At 46.9% G+C, this 21,023-nt stretch overlaps 3 protein-coding genes across 18 annotated transcripts; 1 reads left to right on the top strand and 2 right to left on the bottom strand.

Moving 5' to 3' along the window:
* Positions 1-111: 111 nt before the first annotated feature.
* Positions 112-9,095, top strand: LOC6531929 (calcium-transporting ATPase sarcoplasmic/endoplasmic reticulum type). Of its 5 annotated transcripts, none has more exons than XM_002092679.4 (10): positions 337-454; positions 3,291-3,438; positions 3,514-3,531; positions 3,616-3,698; positions 3,774-5,945; positions 6,005-6,120; positions 6,183-6,419; positions 6,480-6,597; positions 6,667-6,784; positions 8,837-9,095. In XM_002092679.4, the coding sequence occupies exons 2-10, from the start codon at positions 3,321-3,323 to the stop codon at positions 8,863-8,865; spliced, it is 3,009 nt and encodes a 1,002-aa protein (XP_002092715.1). In that variant the 5' UTR covers positions 337-454; positions 3,291-3,320; the 3' UTR covers positions 8,866-9,095. The 5 variants fall into 5 exon arrangements, with proteins under 5 accessions (XP_015051619.1, XP_002092715.1, XP_015051618.1 ...); XM_015196132.3 differs by lacking the exon at positions 8,837-9,095 and adding an exon at positions 8,285-8,547; XM_015196133.3 differs by lacking the exons at positions 337-454; positions 8,837-9,095 and adding an exon at positions 112-204 and having other exon boundaries at positions 6,667-6,985.
* Positions 9,096-9,103: 8 nt separating this feature from the next.
* On the bottom strand, positions 9,104-10,776 carry LOC6531928 (WD repeat-containing protein 47). The gene is made up of 5 exons (XM_002092678.4): positions 10,597-10,776; positions 10,266-10,423; positions 9,801-10,203; positions 9,517-9,740; positions 9,104-9,462 (listed from the first exon to the last, which is right to left on the bottom strand). The coding sequence occupies exons 1-5, from the start codon at positions 10,630-10,632 to the stop codon at positions 9,237-9,239; spliced, it is 1,047 nt and encodes a 348-aa protein (XP_002092714.1). The 5' UTR covers positions 10,633-10,776; the 3' UTR covers positions 9,104-9,236.
* Positions 10,777-10,962: 186 nt separating this feature from the next.
* On the bottom strand, positions 10,963-20,150 carry LOC6531927 (solute carrier family 12 member 6). Of its 12 annotated transcripts, none has more exons than XM_015196128.3 (22): positions 19,966-20,150; positions 18,736-18,891; positions 16,610-16,801; positions 16,133-16,266; positions 15,992-16,074; positions 15,820-15,922; positions 15,621-15,726; positions 15,429-15,558; positions 15,250-15,368; positions 14,961-15,179; positions 14,749-14,905; positions 14,435-14,694; positions 14,121-14,373; positions 13,704-14,066; positions 13,456-13,642; positions 13,182-13,397; positions 13,011-13,118; positions 12,646-12,699; positions 11,926-12,018; positions 11,473-11,606; positions 11,271-11,410; positions 10,963-11,213 (listed from the first exon to the last, which is right to left on the bottom strand). In XM_015196128.3, exons 2-22 carry the CDS (start codon positions 18,869-18,871, stop codon positions 11,122-11,124), a joined length of 3,279 nt encoding a protein of 1,092 aa, XP_015051614.1. In that variant the 5' UTR covers positions 18,872-18,891; positions 19,966-20,150; the 3' UTR covers positions 10,963-11,121. The 12 variants fall into 12 exon arrangements, with proteins under 12 accessions (XP_015051614.1, XP_015051616.1, XP_015051612.1 ...); XM_015196130.3 differs by having other exon boundaries at positions 18,760-18,891; positions 19,966-20,142; XM_015196126.3 differs by having other exon boundaries at positions 19,989-20,142.
* Positions 20,151-21,023: the final 873 nt, after the last annotated feature.

Raw genomic sequence — 21,023 nt, 5'->3', positions numbered from 1 at the left:
GGCACATGCATATGTACATACGTGTGTGGATGGATGATGCCCGTGCTCGTGTGCCCATGGTATTCCCACCTATACCTACCTAGTCACATATATCTCTAAGGGGAGAAGTCTGCCTCGGCGAGGTACGAACGAGCTGCACGAGCAGATCTGAACCGCCACCATTCGAATTCGGATCGCATTGGAGACGATAGGATAGGATAGGTGGTAAGTGCTCGAAAGTTTGTGCGTGCTAAAAGTATTTTCCCGGGCCAAAATAGAGAGTGTATGTAGTTTTGGGAATTTTGCCAAAATATATGAATTTTGTAATTCAAATAGACACTCTCATCGAGCAGCGTTCTCCTTGCGTTCAGTTGCCGTTGATCGTTATAATAGCGCGATCTTTGTGTTAGCTCTTGGTCTTCCGACTGAAATAAATTATTATATAATAACGGAATTTTTGCTAGGAATAATAATTGTAAGTTTTGTTGATTTTCTGCAACAACTCCAAAGCGAATACGCCAGTGATTTACTCCAAACTGCCAAATCCATTGGGTAAACCAAATAAACCCCTGAAAATATCAAAATATTCAAACGCGCGCTTTAAAGAAAAAACCAAAACTGGAAACCAAAAGTTATTGAAATGCCTACATATCTACATACGAACATGCTTACACTCGAAAACCGTGCTTCAAACTCAAACTCAAAGTGTTTTTGCCCCCAGTTTACCTGCCACCCCGAGAGTCCAAAACTCTTAGTTCAATCTATCTATCTACATATGCAATATCCGTAAGGGCGACGATTCGGTGACCTCGACCTCCGCCTCCGGATAGAATTGAAAATTTGAATGTCACCAATACGTGAGCACTCCACGAATAGATTCGATCCGATCCGTTCCGATCCGACACAGATGTAAAGTTTTCCAAGTGCCCGAGCTCTATGTATCTGTGATTGAAAATCTGGTTATGCAATCGCAACCGCAACCGTTGGGAATATTCGTACCCGAATTCGAATGATCCATAACTCGTACTGCACCTGTAGCCCATGTAAAAAGCTCTAGAACACGACCTCTAGAACCCCTCAACTGCTCACAATCGTAGTTTAATGGTGGTTACTTCGGTTAGTGACTGTAACAGTTGTAGGAAATCCCTAAAAACACTGAAAAGTTTCATATCGGATAGCTAGAAGTACATTCATCCCAGGAGCTTGCCCCAAACAGCTTTCTTTGAACCCACCCAGCTATTATACAACCCCTTCGGTGGACATGTCAATCGGAAATTCGGATTTGGATTCGGATTTGGGGACGTGGGAAGCGTAACGCACAAGTGTCGACATCCATTAGCGTGGAACAGAGATATCTCTGCTCGCAATATCATAAGCCGTTAAATCGTACATATAACCGCGCAGAATAGGAATCTTTCTCCCTACGATCGTCTCTCTGTATATGTACTCAAACTTATTTATGTGGTCCTAGTAGTACATATCTCTATATCTTTATATCTACGAATGTTCAAAATTGAGCTGTATTTTTCGGGTGCTAGGACGCTATTTTTAGCCCATCTCTCGGACAGAGGCGATTTTTTGCTCCATAATGCACACACACATGTGTTCATTAGAGGTATATAGGCTATATGCATGATGATGTTTTCGAAACACACGTCTCTGTGCCCAAAATATAAGTAGTTTTCGAGCACATTGCTTGACAGTTTTTCAAAAACAGAGTAACGCCTTTTGAAGGCGGCCAACTCTAGGAGCCTAGTTATCAGAAGTTACGTATGTAATTATGCCCCAGCGTCCCCAGCGTAATATTCAAGTATTATGCGAGTTGGCTGCCGTTCAAAATTCCCCGTATGGCCTGATTCTAGTGTCTGGTCGCGAAAAAGATTAAAATTAAAATTTAAAAATGTCGCTGCTGGCGAATACCTGGCACCCAGATCTATTTATTGCGGGCTCTTGATCTCGATCTCATTAATTTGAGCACAAAATGCGCGAAAAGAATAGTGTTGCTTGTTGTGTGGCCGAAACAGTGCGGCTGTCTCTGTCGCTCGCTAAGTGGAAATATGCGATGTATTAATAAGTTTAACCATTCGTGATAAGGATTTCAGTTCGATTTACACCAGAGAAAGCAGTAAAAACATTTCGTTTTCGAACGCAATTACAACTTGACTTTTAACGGTTGAGGTATTTTCTAACAAAGAAACTTTTCAGTTGTATAAGTATTAAGCATTAGTTGTTTGCCTCCTGATTAGTTTGTATTAATTGCGGCAACAATTTAAATTCCTTACCCACCTCAGCTATCGGTATTATTGAACACGGAAACTCAACAGTTAACCATCGCAGTTAAGACTCCCAGTTATCGATAACGCCGGCTATCGCAGTTAAGTAGCACAAATTGAACGCGTCAGTTGAAGTTAAGCGAAAAGGTAGGATAATCCAAGAACTCCAGGAATTACGAATGGTTAAAAGTTAGATAAAGAGACAGCTCTGCACAAATAACGTAACTGGCACGATATACGTTTTCAGTCAGCCCTGTTTTGTGCGAATAATGTCGTGTCATAGTGAGACAGAACGGCGATAGGCAGTAAATCGCGGCTTGGTACTTAGTGCAATAGTTATCAGCACACATATTCAGAAAAAAGCGCCATGGGTTATATTATATAGAGAGTCAGTGGAAAAAAGTACTTAACACACGCAGTGCGTCGTTTAGCGAGGTTAACGTAGGAGCAGAGCACCCGGATCACTGACCAGATCCCCCAATCCCCCGCAGAAACCGAGAATAGAAAATCGAGAACTGCGTCTGTTGTGCGAAGTGACACGTGTGTGAATCTCATAAGCGGAGCGATTTGGCCAGGGTAACAGCCCCCAACCAGACCATCATAGTAATGCAATATTCCAGCATATTCTCCGACCTGATCCGCACAATCCGATCCCAAGTTGGCGCGATAACTGCGCGACTATAGTGGCCAGTTCGGGCCCGATCAGAAGTGACCGAAATCGGGGAATTAGCATGTAGCACCTGTGTATGTGCGTATGTTGGAAAGTACCCGTGAGCCGAGTACCGTGCACATGCACATGTACGACCACTTATTCAGAACCTAATGAGGTAGTTTTAACTGCAAACGTACATGCCAGCACAGATGTACCTATGTACATATGTGTGTGCAAACATACGTGCATACACACTTGCTATTCCAGTCAGTCGTTGAATAGAGCCTAGAATACAGCAAAATAGCCCTGCCAGAGAATTAAAATGAGCCCCTTGCCTTGTGTCTACTTTCAAATCGCCACCTGAATCGCCCGGAATCTGGACGCAGGCCACTGAACGAAGAGGATAACGAATCAAGATGGAAGACGGTCACTCGAAAACCGTCGAACAGTCCCTCACTTTCTTCGGAACGGACCCCGAGCGCGGCTTAACCCTCGACCAGATCAAGGCTAACCAGAAGAAATACGGACCCAATGGTGAGAGTCGCGCGTAATCCCCCGCCGCATTCCGAGACCAAATCGACTGACGTGTTTGTTTTCTTATCGTTACAGAGTTGCCGACCGAGGAAGGTGCGAACACAACCCGAGCAGATCCCCTGCCCCTGCCCCTACGTCACTGTATGCATTAATTATAATAACCATTGTATTCCACAGGAAAGAGCATCTGGCAGCTGGTCTTGGAGCAGTTCGACGATCTGCTGGTGAAGATTCTGCTGTTGGCAGCCATCATCTCATTTGTAAGTGCAGCAGCAAAAAGAAAACCCACCCCTAAACTTAGTTACGACCACTCTCTTCCTATCTGCAATCCCTAGGTTCTCGCCCTGTTTGAGGAACACGAGGAAACGTTCACTGCATTTGTAGAGCCCCTAGTTATTTTACTTATCCTGATAGCCAACGCCGTGGTGGGAGTATGGCAGGAGCGTAACGCCGAGTCGGCCATTGAGGCCCTCAAGGAGTACGAGCCTGAGATGGGCAAGGTGGTGCGCCAGGACAAGTCCGGCATCCAGAAGGTGCGCGCGAAAGAGATCGTGCCCGGTGATCTGGTGGAGGTGTCTGTCGGTGACAAGATCCCTGCCGATATCCGTATCACCCACATCTACTCGACCACTCTTAGGATCGATCAGTCCATCCTCACCGGTGAGTCGGTCTCCGTCATCAAGCACACCGATGCCATCCCCGATCCCCGCGCCGTCAACCAGGACAAAAAGAACATCCTGTTCTCCGGCACCAACGTTGCCGCCGGCAAGGCCCGCGGCGTCGTCATCGGCACTGGCCTGAGCACCGCCATCGGCAAGATCCGTACCGAGATGTCCGAGACCGAGGAGATCAAGACCCCCCTGCAGCAGAAACTGGACGAGTTCGGTGAGCAGCTGTCCAAGGTCATCTCCGTCATTTGCGTGGCCGTCTGGGCCATCAACATCGGCCACTTCAACGACCCCGCTCACGGAGGCTCCTGGATCAAGGGTGCCATCTACTACTTCAAGATCGCCGTCGCTCTGGCTGTGGCTGCCATTCCCGAGGGTCTGCCCGCCGTCATCACCACCTGTTTGGCTCTGGGCACCCGCCGTATGGCCAAGAAGAATGCCATCGTCCGCTCCCTGCCCTCCGTCGAGACCCTGGGCTGCACATCTGTCATCTGCTCAGATAAGACCGGCACACTCACCACCAACCAGATGTCCGTCTCCCGCATGTTCATCTTCGACAAGGTTGAAGGTAACGACAGCAGCTTCCTGGAATTCGAGATGACCGGCTCCACCTACGAGCCCATCGGTGAGGTCTTCCTTGGCGGTCAGCGCATCAAGGCTGCCGACTACGATACCCTGCAGGAACTGTCCACCATCTGCATCATGTGCAACGACTCCGCTATTGATTACAATGAATTCAAGCAGGCCTTCGAGAAGGTCGGCGAAGCCACTGAGACCGCCCTGATTGTGTTGGCCGAGAAACTGAACAGCTTCAGCGTGAACAAGTCTGGCCTGGACCGCCGCTCGGCTGCCATCGCCTGCCGCGGTGAGATCGAGACCAAGTGGAAGAAGGAATTCACCCTGGAGTTCTCTCGCGATCGTAAATCCATGTCCTCGTACTGCACCCCCCTGAAGGCCTCCCGTCTGGGCACTGGCCCCAAGTTGTTCGTGAAGGGCGCCCCCGAGGGTGTTCTGGAGCGCTGCACACACGCCCGCGTTGGCACCAGCAAGGTTCCTTTGACCTCTGCCCTGAAGGCCAAGATCCTCGCCCTGACCGGCCAGTACGGTACTGGACGCGACACCCTTCGCTGCCTGGCTCTGGCTGTTGCCGATAGCCCAATGAAGCCCGATGAGATGGATCTGGGTGACTCCACCAAGTTCTACCAGTATGAGGTCAACCTGACTTTCGTTGGTGTTGTGGGCATGTTGGATCCCCCCCGTAAGGAAGTTTTCGATTCCATTGTGCGCTGCCGTGCCGCCGGTATTCGTGTTATTGTGATCACTGGCGACAACAAGGCCACTGCCGAGGCTATCTGCCGCAGGATCGGTGTGTTCTCCGAGGACGAGGACACCACTGGCAAGTCCTACTCGGGTCGCGAGTTCGACGACCTCTCCCCCACCGAACAGAAGGCTGCCGTTGCCCGTTCCCGCCTCTTCTCCCGTGTGGAGCCCCAGCACAAGTCCAAGATTGTTGAGTTCCTGCAGAGCATGAACGAAATCTCCGCTATGACTGGTGATGGTGTGAACGACGCCCCCGCCCTGAAGAAGGCTGAGATCGGTATTGCCATGGGCTCTGGTACCGCTGTTGCCAAGTCTGCCGCCGAAATGGTGCTGGCTGATGACAACTTCTCCTCCATCGTGTCTGCCGTTGAAGAAGGTCGCGCTATTTACAACAACATGAAACAGTTCATCCGCTACCTCATCTCCTCGAACATTGGTGAGGTCGTCTCCATCTTCCTTACTGCTGCCCTTGGCCTGCCCGAGGCTCTGATTCCCGTCCAGCTTCTCTGGGTCAACTTGGTATGTCCTAATGGCGTATTTACCATTTGGAGTGGTTAGTAATTGTTACGTGGTCACAGGTTACTGATGGTCTCCCAGCCACCGCTCTGGGCTTCAACCCCCCTGATCTGGATATCATGGAGAAGCCCCCCAGGAAGGCCGATGAGGGTCTCATTTCCGGATGGTTGTTCTTCCGGTGGGTTACGCAAAAGCACACATCCTTTAATCGGTATTAACTTGGCCTCAATTGCATTTTAGTTACATGGCTATTGGATTCTATGTCGGCGCTGCCACCGTTGGTGCCGCCGCCTGGTGGTTCGTGTTCTCCGATGAGGGACCAAAACTGTCCTACTGGCAGCTGACTCACCATCTGTCCTGCTTGGGCGGTGGCGACGAGTTCAAGGGCGTTGACTGCAAGATCTTCAGCGACCCCCATGCGATGACCATGGCTTTGTCCGTGCTGGTGACAATCGAAATGTTGAACGCAATGAACAGGTGAGTGAGATAACGATTGATGGACACGATAGATACGAACCAAACGCCTTTGTTTGACAGCTTGTCCGAGAACCAGTCGCTGATTACCATGCCCCCATGGTGCAACCTGTGGCTGATTGGATCAATGGCACTCTCCTTCACTCTTCACTTTGTTATTCTTTACGTCGATGTCCTCTCCGTAAGTATCGAGCGATGATAAGCCCTTCTGCGCCTCGGAAACTAACCCAGCCACCCGTTTTACTTACAGACCGTCTTCCAAGTGACACCGTTGTCTGCAGAAGAATGGATAACTGTGATGAAATTCTCAATTCCTGTAGTTTTATTAGATGAGACATTGAAGTTTGTTGCTAGAAAAATCGCAGATGGTGAGAGTCCTATATATAAGATGCATGGGATTGTGTTAATGTGGGCTGTCTTCTTTGGCCTGCTGTACGCTATGATGCTTTAAGAATATAATTATAATCCATAAGCCCAACTTCATTATTCTAATTTCTAGTATAAAATGTTACTAAATATAAACAGAAACAAGAACCCACAATTATATACATCTAACGTAACGACTTTAACCCCATGAAGTTTGTTCCCAAATACTACTGATTTCCACCCGGTGTCACAGAATTGACTGGTGGCACCAAAAGATGGGCCGACTGACTCGCTCCTGGCTTTTGGCTTTGAACAAACAGCGTTAAATGATCAATATTTTCTATGAGCTAACGATTTATCTAACACGCGTATACCCTACATAGATATCTGTGTTTGTATATTATTAAATTTAGCAGGATTGCTTTTTGTACATACAATGCTCTATATACATAAGAAAGTTCGTCATTTAATTTCACCGGGTTGTCAAAAAAAACCGTGTAGGGAAATCCAAGTCTCTGGAAATGAGATGGCTGTTTGTATTAAACCAAACTTTTGTAACTTAACCATTTCGTCTCTGTGTTTAGTAACTGAAATACTAAAGTGTAGGCTTAACCATGCAGAAGAACAAAACATTACAATCGACGAATGTTCACGAACAATTCTTGTTTAATCCCATTAAGTAGAACCAATACCAATAACCTTTCCAAGTCGAATCTGTGCGTTGATGTTTAAAAGATTCCAACCGAGCGTCCTAATGTTTTAAGAGTGGTATCTATCCTATCCTTTCCCTGGGTTTGTTTAACGTAATTGAATCCCCCACGAGTATTTACCGAATGCAAATATTGGTTCATTCATTCCATTATTGTAAGAATTTTTTGAGCACAAGATATTAAGAAGATAAGGACACGGTACGCAGTTAGCTCCCCAGATCTGGGCGCCACAGCAGCGTCTCGGTGTCCGTTTCCATTTGTATTGTATTGTATGTACATCTATGAGCAAATGATTAGGATCAGGACTCTGGCAATCGTACATAATGCAAAATGCATCTGAGTATCTGAGTAGCCGAATAGAAAATATTGGGGACTTATTGAAAGAACATGTGTAACTTATGTCAGTCTCAGTTGTAAGGAGTTAAGTAATCCTTCTACCATTCTATAGAATACCTACTTAAATTAACATTATACATAGTTTACTCTGTTATACAATTAGAGACGCTGTGAATTGATTAAACAAAAATTACCTACACCTAACATTAAAGAAATAAATTATGCAGAACTAAACCGTGCTGGCTCTACGAAACCGGACGACTGGGCTCCCAGAATCCCCATGTCCCAACGCTTATGTTCGCTGCCCCAGTTCATATTTCTTAATTCCGTTTGCTTGCACGATGCACGTGACCCGTTGGTGCACCTGAATCCTTCTTGGCCGACGACCTTTTCGTTTCCAACTACCCAGCTACCTACCTACCATCTCTCAATGAACTATTGTTTTATTTTATACAGTCAACCCCAGATTTCATTAACTGGACCCCGATTAGTTACCATAACACAAATTGAATCCATCCCTGCTTTAGAAAAGTACGTGCAGTTATTACATTATGTCCGGGTGCGCCAAGTCGATGCGAATGTAGAAAAGAACAATTGCTGTACATTATGGTCTAGTACATTATCGTCGCACTCGCCGGCATAACCGAGAACACACAGTTTTGAAATTCAGCATGTAAGATATCTAAACGTAAACGAAACAATAAAACAAGAAATCCGAACCCGGCCTGTGTACTCTACTCAATTACCCCCCTTCCCCCACAATCCAAGTAGCACCACACGCCCAACCCACAGTATCAACCCGAAACTCCAATCCTCTAGGCTGTAAGTACGATCCCACCGACGCTGCCAAATTCCAGAGTTTCGGAAGATGCCGCCCGCTTAACCCAGTGGTACCCAGTGCCACTCCATCGCCATCCCACCCACGAGTTTTGGTTTGCTCTTGCGTTGGTTAACCCCTTCAGATCGAGAATCCCCGGTAATAATGCGTATTCGCCCCCGAAATTGTAGTTCCTGATGTCGTCGTCGACAGGATGTAGAGGTTTGGACCACCAAAGCCGATACGAATGTGAAAGTGAATGTGAAGGAGGACAAATTTTTCTGCCTTTATCATTCGTGTATTAATCGCTAAGCCAGCCCTGTTACTTGCAACTGCAACATTAAATCCAACATAAATCAATTTATTTGCCTTAGAAAGTAAAATATTAATGGAACTGTGGGTTAGTAAGAACGGATTTAAATAAATATATACCAAATATATAAATTAGAACGGGTCTCTTTCACTTGCGGTCGGGTTTGTTTATTTAATAAATTAGATCAGTCTGGACTATTCTGCGGAAATACAATATCGACAACGAAGTTAAAGCCGTCACTGGACCACTGGACCACTAGGCCACATGGAGCCTTGCTCCTACGAGGGAGGTAGAGCCCACAGGGTGGCCGTCTTGTCCGCCGACGTGGAGATGAACGAGAACTCGGTCGGATGCCACCGGATGGTGATGGCCTTGTCCTTGTGCTCCGCCACCACCACGGAGGACAGCTCGTGGGCCAGGTCGCCCTGCAGATCCGTCAGCCGGATCGAGTTGTCGTAGCTGCACGTCAGCATGTAGTAGGCGGATGGGGAGAATCGGACGCACCTTTGAGGAAGTGAAAGGTTAGCCAAGTGGGGGAGGATATCTCCAAGTTACTACCTTATTTCGGCGGTGTGGAGATAGAACCGCTGAATGGGCCGGTTGCCCCGGATGTCGTACAGCGTACAGGAGCTATCGGCGTGCCCAGAGACCAGGAGCCTGCCCGTGGGATCCACACAGACCGCGGTTACAGCGGAGCTCTCCAGACCGCCATCCTTCCGATCGCTATCCAGGGTGTTCACAGAGACGTTCACTCGCAGATCCCAGAAGCGTATCGTTTGATCCTGAAACAGAGAATCGTAAATGGTTATAGCGCGGCTGGGAAAGATCTGCTGCAGACCCACCTGGGATCCCGACACGAACATCGCGTTGTTCCAGCTGTAGAGGGACAGGATGTGGCCAGTGTGACCACTGTAGGCCTGGAAGGGAGTGCCGGATCCGCAGTCTGTGATGTAAATCTTGCAGTCCCCGGCGCCGCCGCTCGCCAGCAGCCTGGACTTGGTGGACGAGTCGTCCAGGAAGCACATGTCCCGCACGGTGCCGTCGTGCATGTTCAGCTCCATCTCGTGGCCCACCAGCTGGTTGGTGTCGTTGTTGAAGCGCATGTACTTGATGGTCTTGTCGTTCGATCCGGTGGCAATGAGCTCCCCATCCCGCGACCAGCAGGTGCAGTATATGGATCCCCGATGGTGCTTCGTGCGCTTGCAGAGAACGGATGGGGGATACACCGCCGTCTGGTGTCCATGTCTGCGTGGAATTTAAGGGGAGACACGTTTGAGATGGGCAAGCTACTTAATCAATTTAATTACCTCAGCTTGGAGAGCGCGGGGTACTGGCAGATGCGGAAGGTCTTGGAGTTGGAGCCCACCGCGTACAACTTTCCATTCGGATGAAAGTCGACGCTCCGAATCGCCTGCGAGTCCGACAGTGTGGTAACCGCCTCGAAGTGCGGCCTTTCTACATCGCCCTGTGGCAGAGAAAATGGTCAATGGTCAATCAATGGGTTAAGTGTGTACATGTCATTCGGATCGGATCAACCCAGATGCATATGTTTAGACTCTTTTGTTTGCTGGCCACCAAAAGTTGCTTGCGTGTTCAAAATAAACAGAGCCATCTTCAATGGCGGATCGGCACTCGCACCTTTCCCAAATCCAGGTCCCTCGATTCCGAATTCATGAATGGAGCAGTTGCCGAGGATCTCTATAGTTTTTCACACGTATTTCGAGTATTTTCCGGAGCTTGGATCGGATCTGCTTCGCCCACAAAATGTCTAAGCCATCCAAGGTAATAGAACGTACAACTCGCCACGGTTGAAATAACAAAAGTGGGGAGAAACCACCGAGTCGTAGTGTTGGTCAATCTTTCGGATGCATTTGATTTTACGTTACGATTGTAGAAAGATAGGTAAAGTATCTTCAAAGCGCTGTTTACTCCGTTTCCAAGCGACGTTACCAGGGTAAATAAATATATGTATGTATAGATCCAGTCGAAATGAAATGCGTGCGGTTCTTATTGTTACAATTTTTCGATATTTTATTTACGTAAAAATAAAATATTTGGACATATGATTGAATATAACAAATTAATAACCTTCTTTAAAAATTTGATTGATTCTTAAACTTGTCTAGTGTTGCGAACTCTTATAAAACTGAGCGATTAATGCTCTTAAGAGTAAATTGTTATAACTTCTCGGCCTCCTCCACGAACCATTAACACTTTTTCAAGGCCCTCTGTTAATACCTCCAGAAATTCCATATCTACGAAATGAATAGATGGTTAGTTTAGGCTTTAGATACTCTCGTTTCAGATCTTACAATTGCTTTCACGCTCCGCTCTCACTTCCCTAGGTGGTCCAGGTAGATTCATTATGACCAACTGGGCGTCCTGGGACTTTTCTACAATAACCTCGTTTAGTTTTATTGCTGTGTGCATGCGACGAACGTTGAACTCGTCCCTGTGGAAAAATATAAGAACAATTAGGACACCATGTAGTGGCCACAGATAGCTGATCCATACGGTTTCACACTGGACTTGAAGTCTCCGTCGGCTTTCTCTGTCGATTCATCCTTGTTAGACGTAGTTTCGGGTGTGTCCGCATTCTCGGGACCATCCAAATCAATTGAGTTACGTTTCTCGTCGTTTTGAGAATCCTGCAGAGTTACAAGCAGTCACATTATCAGATCTCTAAATTAGTATGAGCCTTGAGTTCGAATGACAAGTGCCGTCGAAGTAAAAAACTCAAAAATTCACGTAAAATCAACCATGTAAAAAGCGAAAATATCAGTTAGAACATAACGCAAGTTAACTCAGGAATGGATTTCGCGTTCTACTGTGGATTATGCTTCAAAACTAAAATGTTCCAGGCTTACATTTGATGAGTCGTTGATCTCACTTAACTTTACTTATGTCTTATGTGTTTATCAAGAGATTAGAGACAATGGTAAATAAAAATCTTAAGGCAGTACATACGTGATGCTGTGTTTCTTCTATAGTTGGATCGGCGAAGCGAACTTTAGACGCCGTTTTGGTGGCGTCATAATGGTGGTCTACAATTGTTTGAACCTGAAAATGTCACCATGAGGAGTATGAGAAAAGGTTGGAGCAGAGTGGATGGGCCAATATCAGAGGAGAGGTAGCTATTCTCGGGATGCAAACCGGAAACGCAAAGCAGGAAACGCTATTTTTACTTTATTTCCCTAATGATAGTCGAACAATATAGATGGGATTCAAGTCCCATTGCATTGACTTAAAATAAGGATTTTGAATTTAAAGTTTACCGACTTTTCTTTATCGCATTCGATAGGTTATATATTATTTAAGAAAACTTTGTTTAAAACTGTCGTAATACAATATAAGAATTATTAAGTACGCGGTCTAAAACTAATCTTTCTAAAAAAGGAAAACATTTTATTCTAATCATAGATTATTGTAGAAAAAGACGCGGTGTTGAGAATAATTTGCAATTTGACAGAGTTATAGTAGATAGAAGGGTGAGCATTAGCAACATCACATTGACACAACATATAAGGATTATGGTAGGTATGGAGATGAAAGGAGCAGGTGCTCCTGCCGAGAAATGCACTGATGAGATACACACAATCAGGTTTCATACTTTCATACAAAGTTCGGGCAATGAATAGTTTGTATCTTGATATATCGATAGATAGGCAATCTGTTTATACTCTTTACCAAAGACATTTTATTATCACTGGGTGTTTCCTTAAAGTCCATTATAGTCTGAACCTTTTGATTTTCAAATATATAAAGTGTAAAGTTTTAATTTGGATCTCAGATAGTAATATGGTATGGAAATTGGAGTTCATGAGAAACAAAGGGCAAAATGGTTTCCTCTTAACAATTACTGAAATCAAAATACGCAACCTTCAAATCGAACGCATACAATAACTATGCTAATAAAGATTAAAGTAAATGAAAGTCTAATGTGCATTATGGCCGTATAAACAAAACAAGAATGAGTTGAATGATTGATGTTCTTCAGTTCGCAGAAGTACAGATGACGTGGCTGACAGTCGCCCCAGATGTGGACCACTTACCACTTTGGAGTTTTCTTTCTTATTTAAACCTAATGCTCTCAGCATCTGATTACGCTGTTCCATCATCAGGGTCCGCTCGTAGGTATAAGCGGAAATATCGCTGTTGTTCTGCAGTGAGCAACGATAAAATCATTAATGTGTTTGAAATATATCCTTGCTGCCATATCATACCATCTCAACAACTTCAACATCGGCCTCGATTCGAAGATGGTAGAGGAATGTCTTCAGATCCTTCTTCATTTGAATCGAGTTGTCCTCGATTTGAGCAACTGTGAAGATCCTTAGCTTGCAATTGCGCCAGGTGCGGTGTTGCTTCAGCAGGAAGGGCAGCAACATGAGCAGACCACCGTCGTGGACAATCCACCAGATATCAATGTTGCCACCGATCTGAAGAGAAGGACATGTTACACATTGAAAACTTGGGATTCGGAGCGGTAAATACTACTTTGTGGTTTGATTCTGGGTAGAAGTTGATGCCCTTGGGCACCATGAGGGCCATGTGGCAGGCGGCAACAGTGCGGACCGTTTGGATGAAGGTCTTCCAGCTGTTCCTGCCCTCCTGACGCCAGCTGTACGGCCATCCGATGATGACTGTGTTGGGCTTCATGCCCCCCAGTCCGATGGTTTGGATGCTGTGTGCAGAATTCAGTCATTAGTCGCCTCAGTCATCCCTCAATTGCTAAGCCAACTTACACTGAGCTGAGGCCTTCACCAATCTGCTGGGAAACCAGGACATCGCAGAAGCCCTTCACCTTCTCGTCGGTCATGTACTTGCGCAGCGTGGCCTTCGCATCCACGGCTTTGTTGGTGATCTTGGTGTGGTCGCCCTTTATCACAGACACACAAATCGTCAATCCCTTGCCAGCTTTCAGCTGTGTGGCAAAGGAGAATATCTTCCTGTACTTTGGCAAGAGGTTGTCGTTGAGCTTCGAAAGCACCAAAATTTGGGGACGCCAATTTTTCGTATGCGGTGGGCCTTCCTCCAGGCGGAGGAGCGAGTACCTGGCGGCGGTAAGGGCCATTCCACGAATGCCATCACCCCACTCCTTCTCAGCACTGCAATCAGCGGGGTTACTAGATGCTCTGGGTGTATTTTTGTGATTAACTCACCCTCGGTACTCGATGTATTTGTAGATGATGATGGCCATTCCCATAGCAATCAGTGCGAAATACCAGGAAGTCATGATCATGACTGATATGCACAGGGTCAGGCCGATCAGCGACAAGCTCCAGTGGTAGAACTTGAAGCGTGGTCTCCAGTTGGGAGTCCTCAGCAGGGTTTGCACGGCGCAGGCCAGGTTGACAAAGCCGTAGCACATGAGGAAGAACATGGAGAGCAGAGGAGCCAGCAAGTCCACGTTGCCTGTTTAAGCATAGATAATATTATCACAATGTATATATAAACGGTACGATCCGATGCTTACCCAACAGGATGCCGCACTGGCAAATGACGATGGTCAGGAGCAGTGCACGGGTGGGTTCGCCACGCTTCGAGGACTTGGCAAACGGAGCCAGGAAGGGGATGATCTCATCCCTGGCAATCGCCTGCAGCAGGCGAGGTGCTCCAGTTAAACTCTGCAGACCAGCGCCCAAGGTGGAGAGGAAGGAGCCAATCAGAATGACCCACTGATTTGGCCAGGCAATGTTGGCTACTACCAGTTTGCCACCAATAGACTGACCGAATCTGGAATAGCAGGGAAATAAGACGTGAAAGAGTCAGAAGAACTATGCTACTCACTTGTCCCTCAGCAGGAGATTGTCCACTGTGCCGGCAAAGAACATAACGCTGGACAAGTAGACAGTGCTGGTTGTTAGAATGGCACATATCGTTCCGATGGGTATGCTCTTCTGGGCATCAGCCAAATCGCCCGACCGATTGGAGCCAGCCATGATGCCTAGTATAGATTGGGTTGAATATCTGAACAGTTATATCTGCAAGATTGTATTAACCTGTGACCGATGGGAAGAAGATGCCGATAAGAAGGGTAAACGACGTGGTAATGTCGGCCATGATTTGGTTGTATGACTCTCCACTGGTGTTCTCAATGTCGATTGCATTCTTGCCGTAGGATATGAACTGGCCCTTCTCCAAGAACGAAGGGAAGATGTTGTCGTAGAACACTCCGCTGGCCAACCCCTTGATGCCCTTGACTTTGGTCACGTTGTTGGCTGTGGAAGCAGGATGAGGGATTTTAGTTTCAATGCGAGAACTAACTCTTCATGTATGGAAGCAACTTACCCAGGTAGTATTCCTCGCATTTCCCATCTGGGCAGTATATGTCGCGTAAGAAGGAGTCTTCCTTTGTGCAATTCTCGAGCGGGATGTCCTTCAAGAGTCGTTTTCCCAGAACACACATGCTGCAAACAGGTGAGGGATATTAAGTGGCTGCTTAAGGAGCATACTCGGCGCATACTTACTATAGCTTTTCGTTGCCATGGATATTGTCAAATATTCCCACATAGACCGCTATTATCGAAAGGATGACGCAGGCCAGGGCTACCGTCGCGAACTTATTGACGAACTTCACCCCCAGGAACACAATGAGACCTTGATTTGGTGGCGAGACATTAATGTTTGCTCCTTAGTAGTGGGGAGCAGGCTTAACTCACCCATAAAGATGAGCAGCAAAGTGCCGTAGACTCTGAAATTGTTGTACATCGCGTCAGCATCCTTGGTGAAGTCCCCAAATATCGATGCCCACGGCGCCATGTATGTCTGCAATGAATAATTAATGAGTGCTTAAGTAATGGCACTTTTGAGTGGAACTGCGACTGGTAGTGGGAGTGGAAGTGGGGGCTCTTAACTTACCAATACGATTTCCACGGCACCAACGATGTACATCGCCGCTGCTAGTGTGGTGCCCGTATAGAACAACATTCCCACCGCTCCACCGAATTCAGGGCCCAGGGATCTGTTAACGATGGCACCATTAGAGCTGCTACTACTTACTACTCACTACTAATGACATTGCAGTAATTACCGTGATATCATGAAGTAACTCCCGCCCGCCGGAACCACCCCGTTCGTTGCAATGGCCGACATCGAGATCGCGGTTAGCATTGTCTGCAAAGAGGAATCGGATGAGGTCGAGTGGGAGGGCTCAGCTGCAGGATGCGCTTACCACACAGCAGCAGGTCAGAACAATCAAGAATCCACACACGGCGCCAGCCGTTCCAACAACCCATGTTAACCGAATGAACAATATGACACCAAAGATGTTTTGAATGCATGGCAAGAACACTCCAATTAGGGTACCTTATGAGACATTCACACGTTAGAGCGTTAGATATAAATGGGGAATGCTTGGGGGAAGTGCGCCATAAGTCACCGGGTCCATAAAACCATTAAAGGAGGTGCCCGAAAGTATGCACTCAGCACCTCGACAGGCAGACTACACTGTTGCATACTCTGGGACAGCTCTATAATATTCCGCCGCACAGTGAAGGCTGAAACACTTTGAGGGGATTACAGCAATCATTGGTCCACAGCTTTGTTGTGCTGCGAACATTGCGATTCCATTGTGCGGCCTTTTATTTGTACGCCTTTCAATATGGGGGAACATGGCACAAGTAAGTTAATTAATGCGCGGCGAACATACCCATTCGAGCCGATGGAGCTGCCGGCTTTGCATCGGGATCGGTGGCCGCTGGTATCGTGTTCTCATAATTGGCAATTGATGAAATGAACGTTGATATATGGGGCCTGGTCTCCAAGTCATCGTCGTACAGATATAGATTTGGGTCGATGCTGGACTTCTGGTTCTCCTCCGCCCTGTGGATATCCCCTGAGTCTGTGGAAAGAGGAGCAGTGGAGATTGACTGGAGTTAGAACCTCTCACGTTATGTAATCAAGCTACTAAGTAGCACTATTAATATACTAGTATATACAAAATAATAGACGAGACGAGCCTGCGATCCAACGCATACCTTCATTTTTGGTTTCGAGAACTGTACCATTGTGTTCGGATGGTATTATTTCCATTTCATCCGAATCATCTTTTGCACTGTTACTTTGCATGTTAACGTTGGTTGTTTGGCTTCAAACCCTTGCTCTAGATTGCACTTTGTTCACTTAAAATTAGGTAACACTAGAACGTGGTCGAGAACTAAGAACTAAGTGGGCATGGTCCTTCCGCAGGCGGAGCTCCACGCATCGGCGTTATATAACCGAAAGGCGTGGCCGATGCGGTGTATATATTCACATGTCTGGGGACGTGTGCCTATATACTCGAGATTTGGGTTTTCGGGAGTGAGCTCCTAATCGGCAAATGCCCCAGGACCTCGGAATCGGAATCTAGGCGGGTGTGGGTGTGGATCAAAAATTGCGTGCAGCAGGCAGGGATGCTGCTGCTGCGAAAGTTGAGCCAGCACGGGCCACAAAAAAAAAAATATGTAACCGATTAATTTAGGTCAAGGATTTTCAGGCCGTCGTCGTGGGGCGGTAAATAAATGCCGTAGAGTCGTCCTTTTTCGCCGTCAAGCGGCTCTCGAGCTGGCCAAATGCACCGAAAGTGCGGAATGCAGCTGAAAATGGTTACGAAATGAGGCCGTTGTATGGGAATGCGGGGTAATCCGCGACACCGAGTGCCCCCAAATCCGGGCTCCGGGAAAGGACTTTGGACACACTATGTGGTTGAACGCACTTGTATTCATGTATTTGATTATTGTTAGAATTTCGTCGATTGTTTAAAGTATGTTATTTGTTAAAGGTGCTCAAAAAGAACTGGTTTCTCATGTTTTCTCGTTTTTTTGTTGTATTTTTTTATGTTTTTTTAGGTATTTTGTATTATGCGAAAGAAGACTCCTTCTAAAGTTATTTTAGACGAGCGAAAACGCTCAGATGTATGCTACTTTTCGTTCGGATTAATAGAAAAACTAAGAAAACTGTTGGTATTCGGCCGAATAAAAATTATGTTGCCCAGGACCCTGAGCGTTCAATTGAGATGAAATCGAAAGCTTTTGTCTACACACATTTTTAATACACACACACTCGCCGCGGAGAGCGAAATCGAGAGCGATGCTGAGCTGAGCTGGGAAGAGTGGAGAGCAGAAACAGGAGAGCGGAAAGGGGAGAGCAGAGCAAGAAGATTGGAGAGAGCCTCGTTGCAGGTGTACATTTCCATTTCTTGGCCCACAGCCCAGTGGGCCCACTGAACCCAGTGCCTTGGCCAGGACCTGCCCACCAGCCAGCTAGCCAGCCAGCCACTCTCGCCCAGCATCCGACGGCCGCTGGAAGGGATAGCGGGAAAGCTGCGCCGCCTGGATGACCCTCTCTCACTCTCTGAATCTCTCTCTTTCTCTCTCTTGATGAGAGCTTTCGGCAGGTACAACGAGCTTTGGCTTACAGCAGCCGCGAAATGTGTCACCAGGACATCCTGGACTCGGGCAACTAAGGGCAACTGGGGCAACTCGGGCAGCTGGGGCAGCGCAGGATAGTATTGCAGGGCCGTAAGCTCTATCCGGGCATACAGTAGTCACTCGAGGGAGGGGAAATGCGTGTGCCTGGGGTGGGCAGACGAAGTGCGCTGATGGAACGAAACACATCAAGGAGCAGGCACAATCTCTTCAAAGTTAATTGTTCGCGTGTATGTATACATCTTTCTTAGTATCTATCTTGCATTCCTTAAAGTCTTCCAAAGGCAGCTGGTATTTTAATAATAATCTTATAATTAATTATAAAATATAATAAATAATAATAAGAAAAATAAAAAGCAAACATCCTTACCATCGTACGACCCATAGTTCTCACCTAGGGTTTCGTCGTGAATGTCCCCCAGTAGCTTGCCGCTCGCAGACTCATCCTGGTTGTAGTCCAACGCGGTGTCCTCGTCAGCTTTCGTAACTTGAAATCTATCTGGCATATTTCCGGATGTAAGGCACTCTGAAATCGGAATGACATTAGTAGCGTCGCTGGCACCACGGAGACCCTCCGGAGGGCACGGCTAGGAATTAGCGATCAAAAGCATTCCCGACGATCGCTAGTCCAGTGCGGCTGGTTCCGAATTCACATAAGCCCCCAAGATAAGGATACCATTTCGTTTGGTTCCGTATTCCGTATTCCGAATTCCGAATTCCAAAGCCCACAAGATACCAACTAATAAGACGCTTAGTCTGGCCTCTTCATTTCGGCCGCACCTCAACTGGTGTGATAACCCGTGATCGAAGGTATCTAGTCAGTCGCACTATTTGCATAAGATTAGTCCGCTATCACATGACCATCGAACTTAGTGGGTGACTGCCCGAAATGGGCAATTGCACCTGCGATGTATGCTCCACTTTGGGCCAGAGATAAAGGCCGTTTCCGATCTTTGGCGCTAATCGCTCCGCACTCGCTGCTGCGAGCATAAGATAACGACCATTTAGTGCCATTTAGTGGGTCTCGGCGGTGTTATGTCACCGGCTTGGTTACATAAGACACGACTTGGCGGCCACCCAAGATGCGGTGCGGAGTGGCAGCCGTCTTGTGGGAACAGTTTTGGCGGTTCCCTGACCCTGCCACTGAGATTTGCACCGACTGCTTGAAAGGCGCGCAATCCGCGCAGGAGGGCGCTCAGCGAGATCGGGCTCATCCCGAACCCGGGAACGAGTCAGCTGGCCCAGGTGTTGGCCACCAGCAGCGCGCTGATAGGTGCACAAATCTGTTCCCATCGATTGGGTCGCTCACAGCCGCGTACACACAACGCGGGGCAGATAGATTAACGCAGATACGGGTCTATGTACGTGGAACACAAAGAGCTGCAAGCAGATACATCCAAGTCCGCATGTGCACACACGCACGCACATACTCGTACGCAGATATGTACGTAGCTACGTAGAGGTGGTGGTGCAGGATGGACTGGACGGTGTTACCTAACCCGAGGACGTGCCCACCCAGGCCAGGCTAGGCGAGGCACTGGACACTGGACACTCGTCGTGCGGGAATGCTTTTGGCCCTTGGCTGGGGGATTCGATTTACTTGGGCAAGCGCCTTCAACTCGCCTTCACCGACGATCCAACAATCCGCTCCACTCCTCTTCAATCCTCTCCAATCCGATCCAATGCGATCCGATGCGATCCACTTGTGCTGGGCAGAGCCAACGGCAACGTCCTTTGAGGAATTGTGTTTACTTTCGGGGGCTTCGGCTCCTGCTGCCCAACGTTGGTGAACTTTTCAATTGTACGAATAAAATAAAACTATCATATTAAAGGCGCATGAGTAATACAAAATGATTTTCCAGCGTATATACTTTGGAATCGCGAGTGGGGGAAAGCGTAGTATTAATGAAAAGTCTAATTGAAATCAAATGTAAACGCATAGGGGACGCCGAGTGGCGATTGTATTTTGGAAAACACGTCCGCCAGAGATATGCTTATGGCAATTAGCACCCATGATACCATCTTATGATGAATCCGCCTCCTCGTCCGTGAACGCAGAAAAGTACTGATTCCGCGCCAAGTTTACAAGGCAGTGAACAGAGTCTAATTGGCTATGGCTATATGGGCATCTGAAGTGCGCCGATGTGGGTGTACGTGTGTAAATGCATATATTTTATATATATATATATATATATCTTGAGGCCTAAAATATTTTTAATTTCCAGAATGGCGCGTATTTGGCATAATTTCAAAGTTTACACAGTACATTCCTGCCACGTATTTAGGCTTTTTTTGCTCTAGAAGTAAATAAACCCGTAAATCGGAACAGATTAAGCGGAATATGTTCAATCCCGTGCTTTTTTAGCTGGCGCAAATCCAAAATTGTTTAGAATTTACTAATCACAAAGTGAGCCGATAGTTGGGTGAGCATATCAAAACTTGTTGGTATACGTCCTAAAAAGGAACGGATTTGAGAAGAGCTCTACAAGTTGCTAATATATTTAAGCTCAGGCTCTTTTAATTTTAAGTTTGGATCCTTTAAAAAGAGTTTTAACTCAAGCCTCAGCTGTTTTATTCGGTTTTATTTGGCCGATAGTATCGATAGGCAATTAAGGATCAAATGTTTTCCGACTCTTAAATCTTATCGCTATATTGCTA

The sequence above is a fragment of the Drosophila yakuba genome, chromosome 2R, assembly GCF_016746365.2.
Source record: "Drosophila yakuba strain Tai18E2 chromosome 2R, Prin_Dyak_Tai18E2_2.1, whole genome shotgun sequence".
NCBI lineage: Eukaryota > Metazoa > Arthropoda > Insecta > Diptera > Drosophilidae > Drosophila > Drosophila yakuba.
Note: the sequence above shows the minus strand (reverse complement) of the source record. Positions and strands in the feature narration are given on the sequence as shown.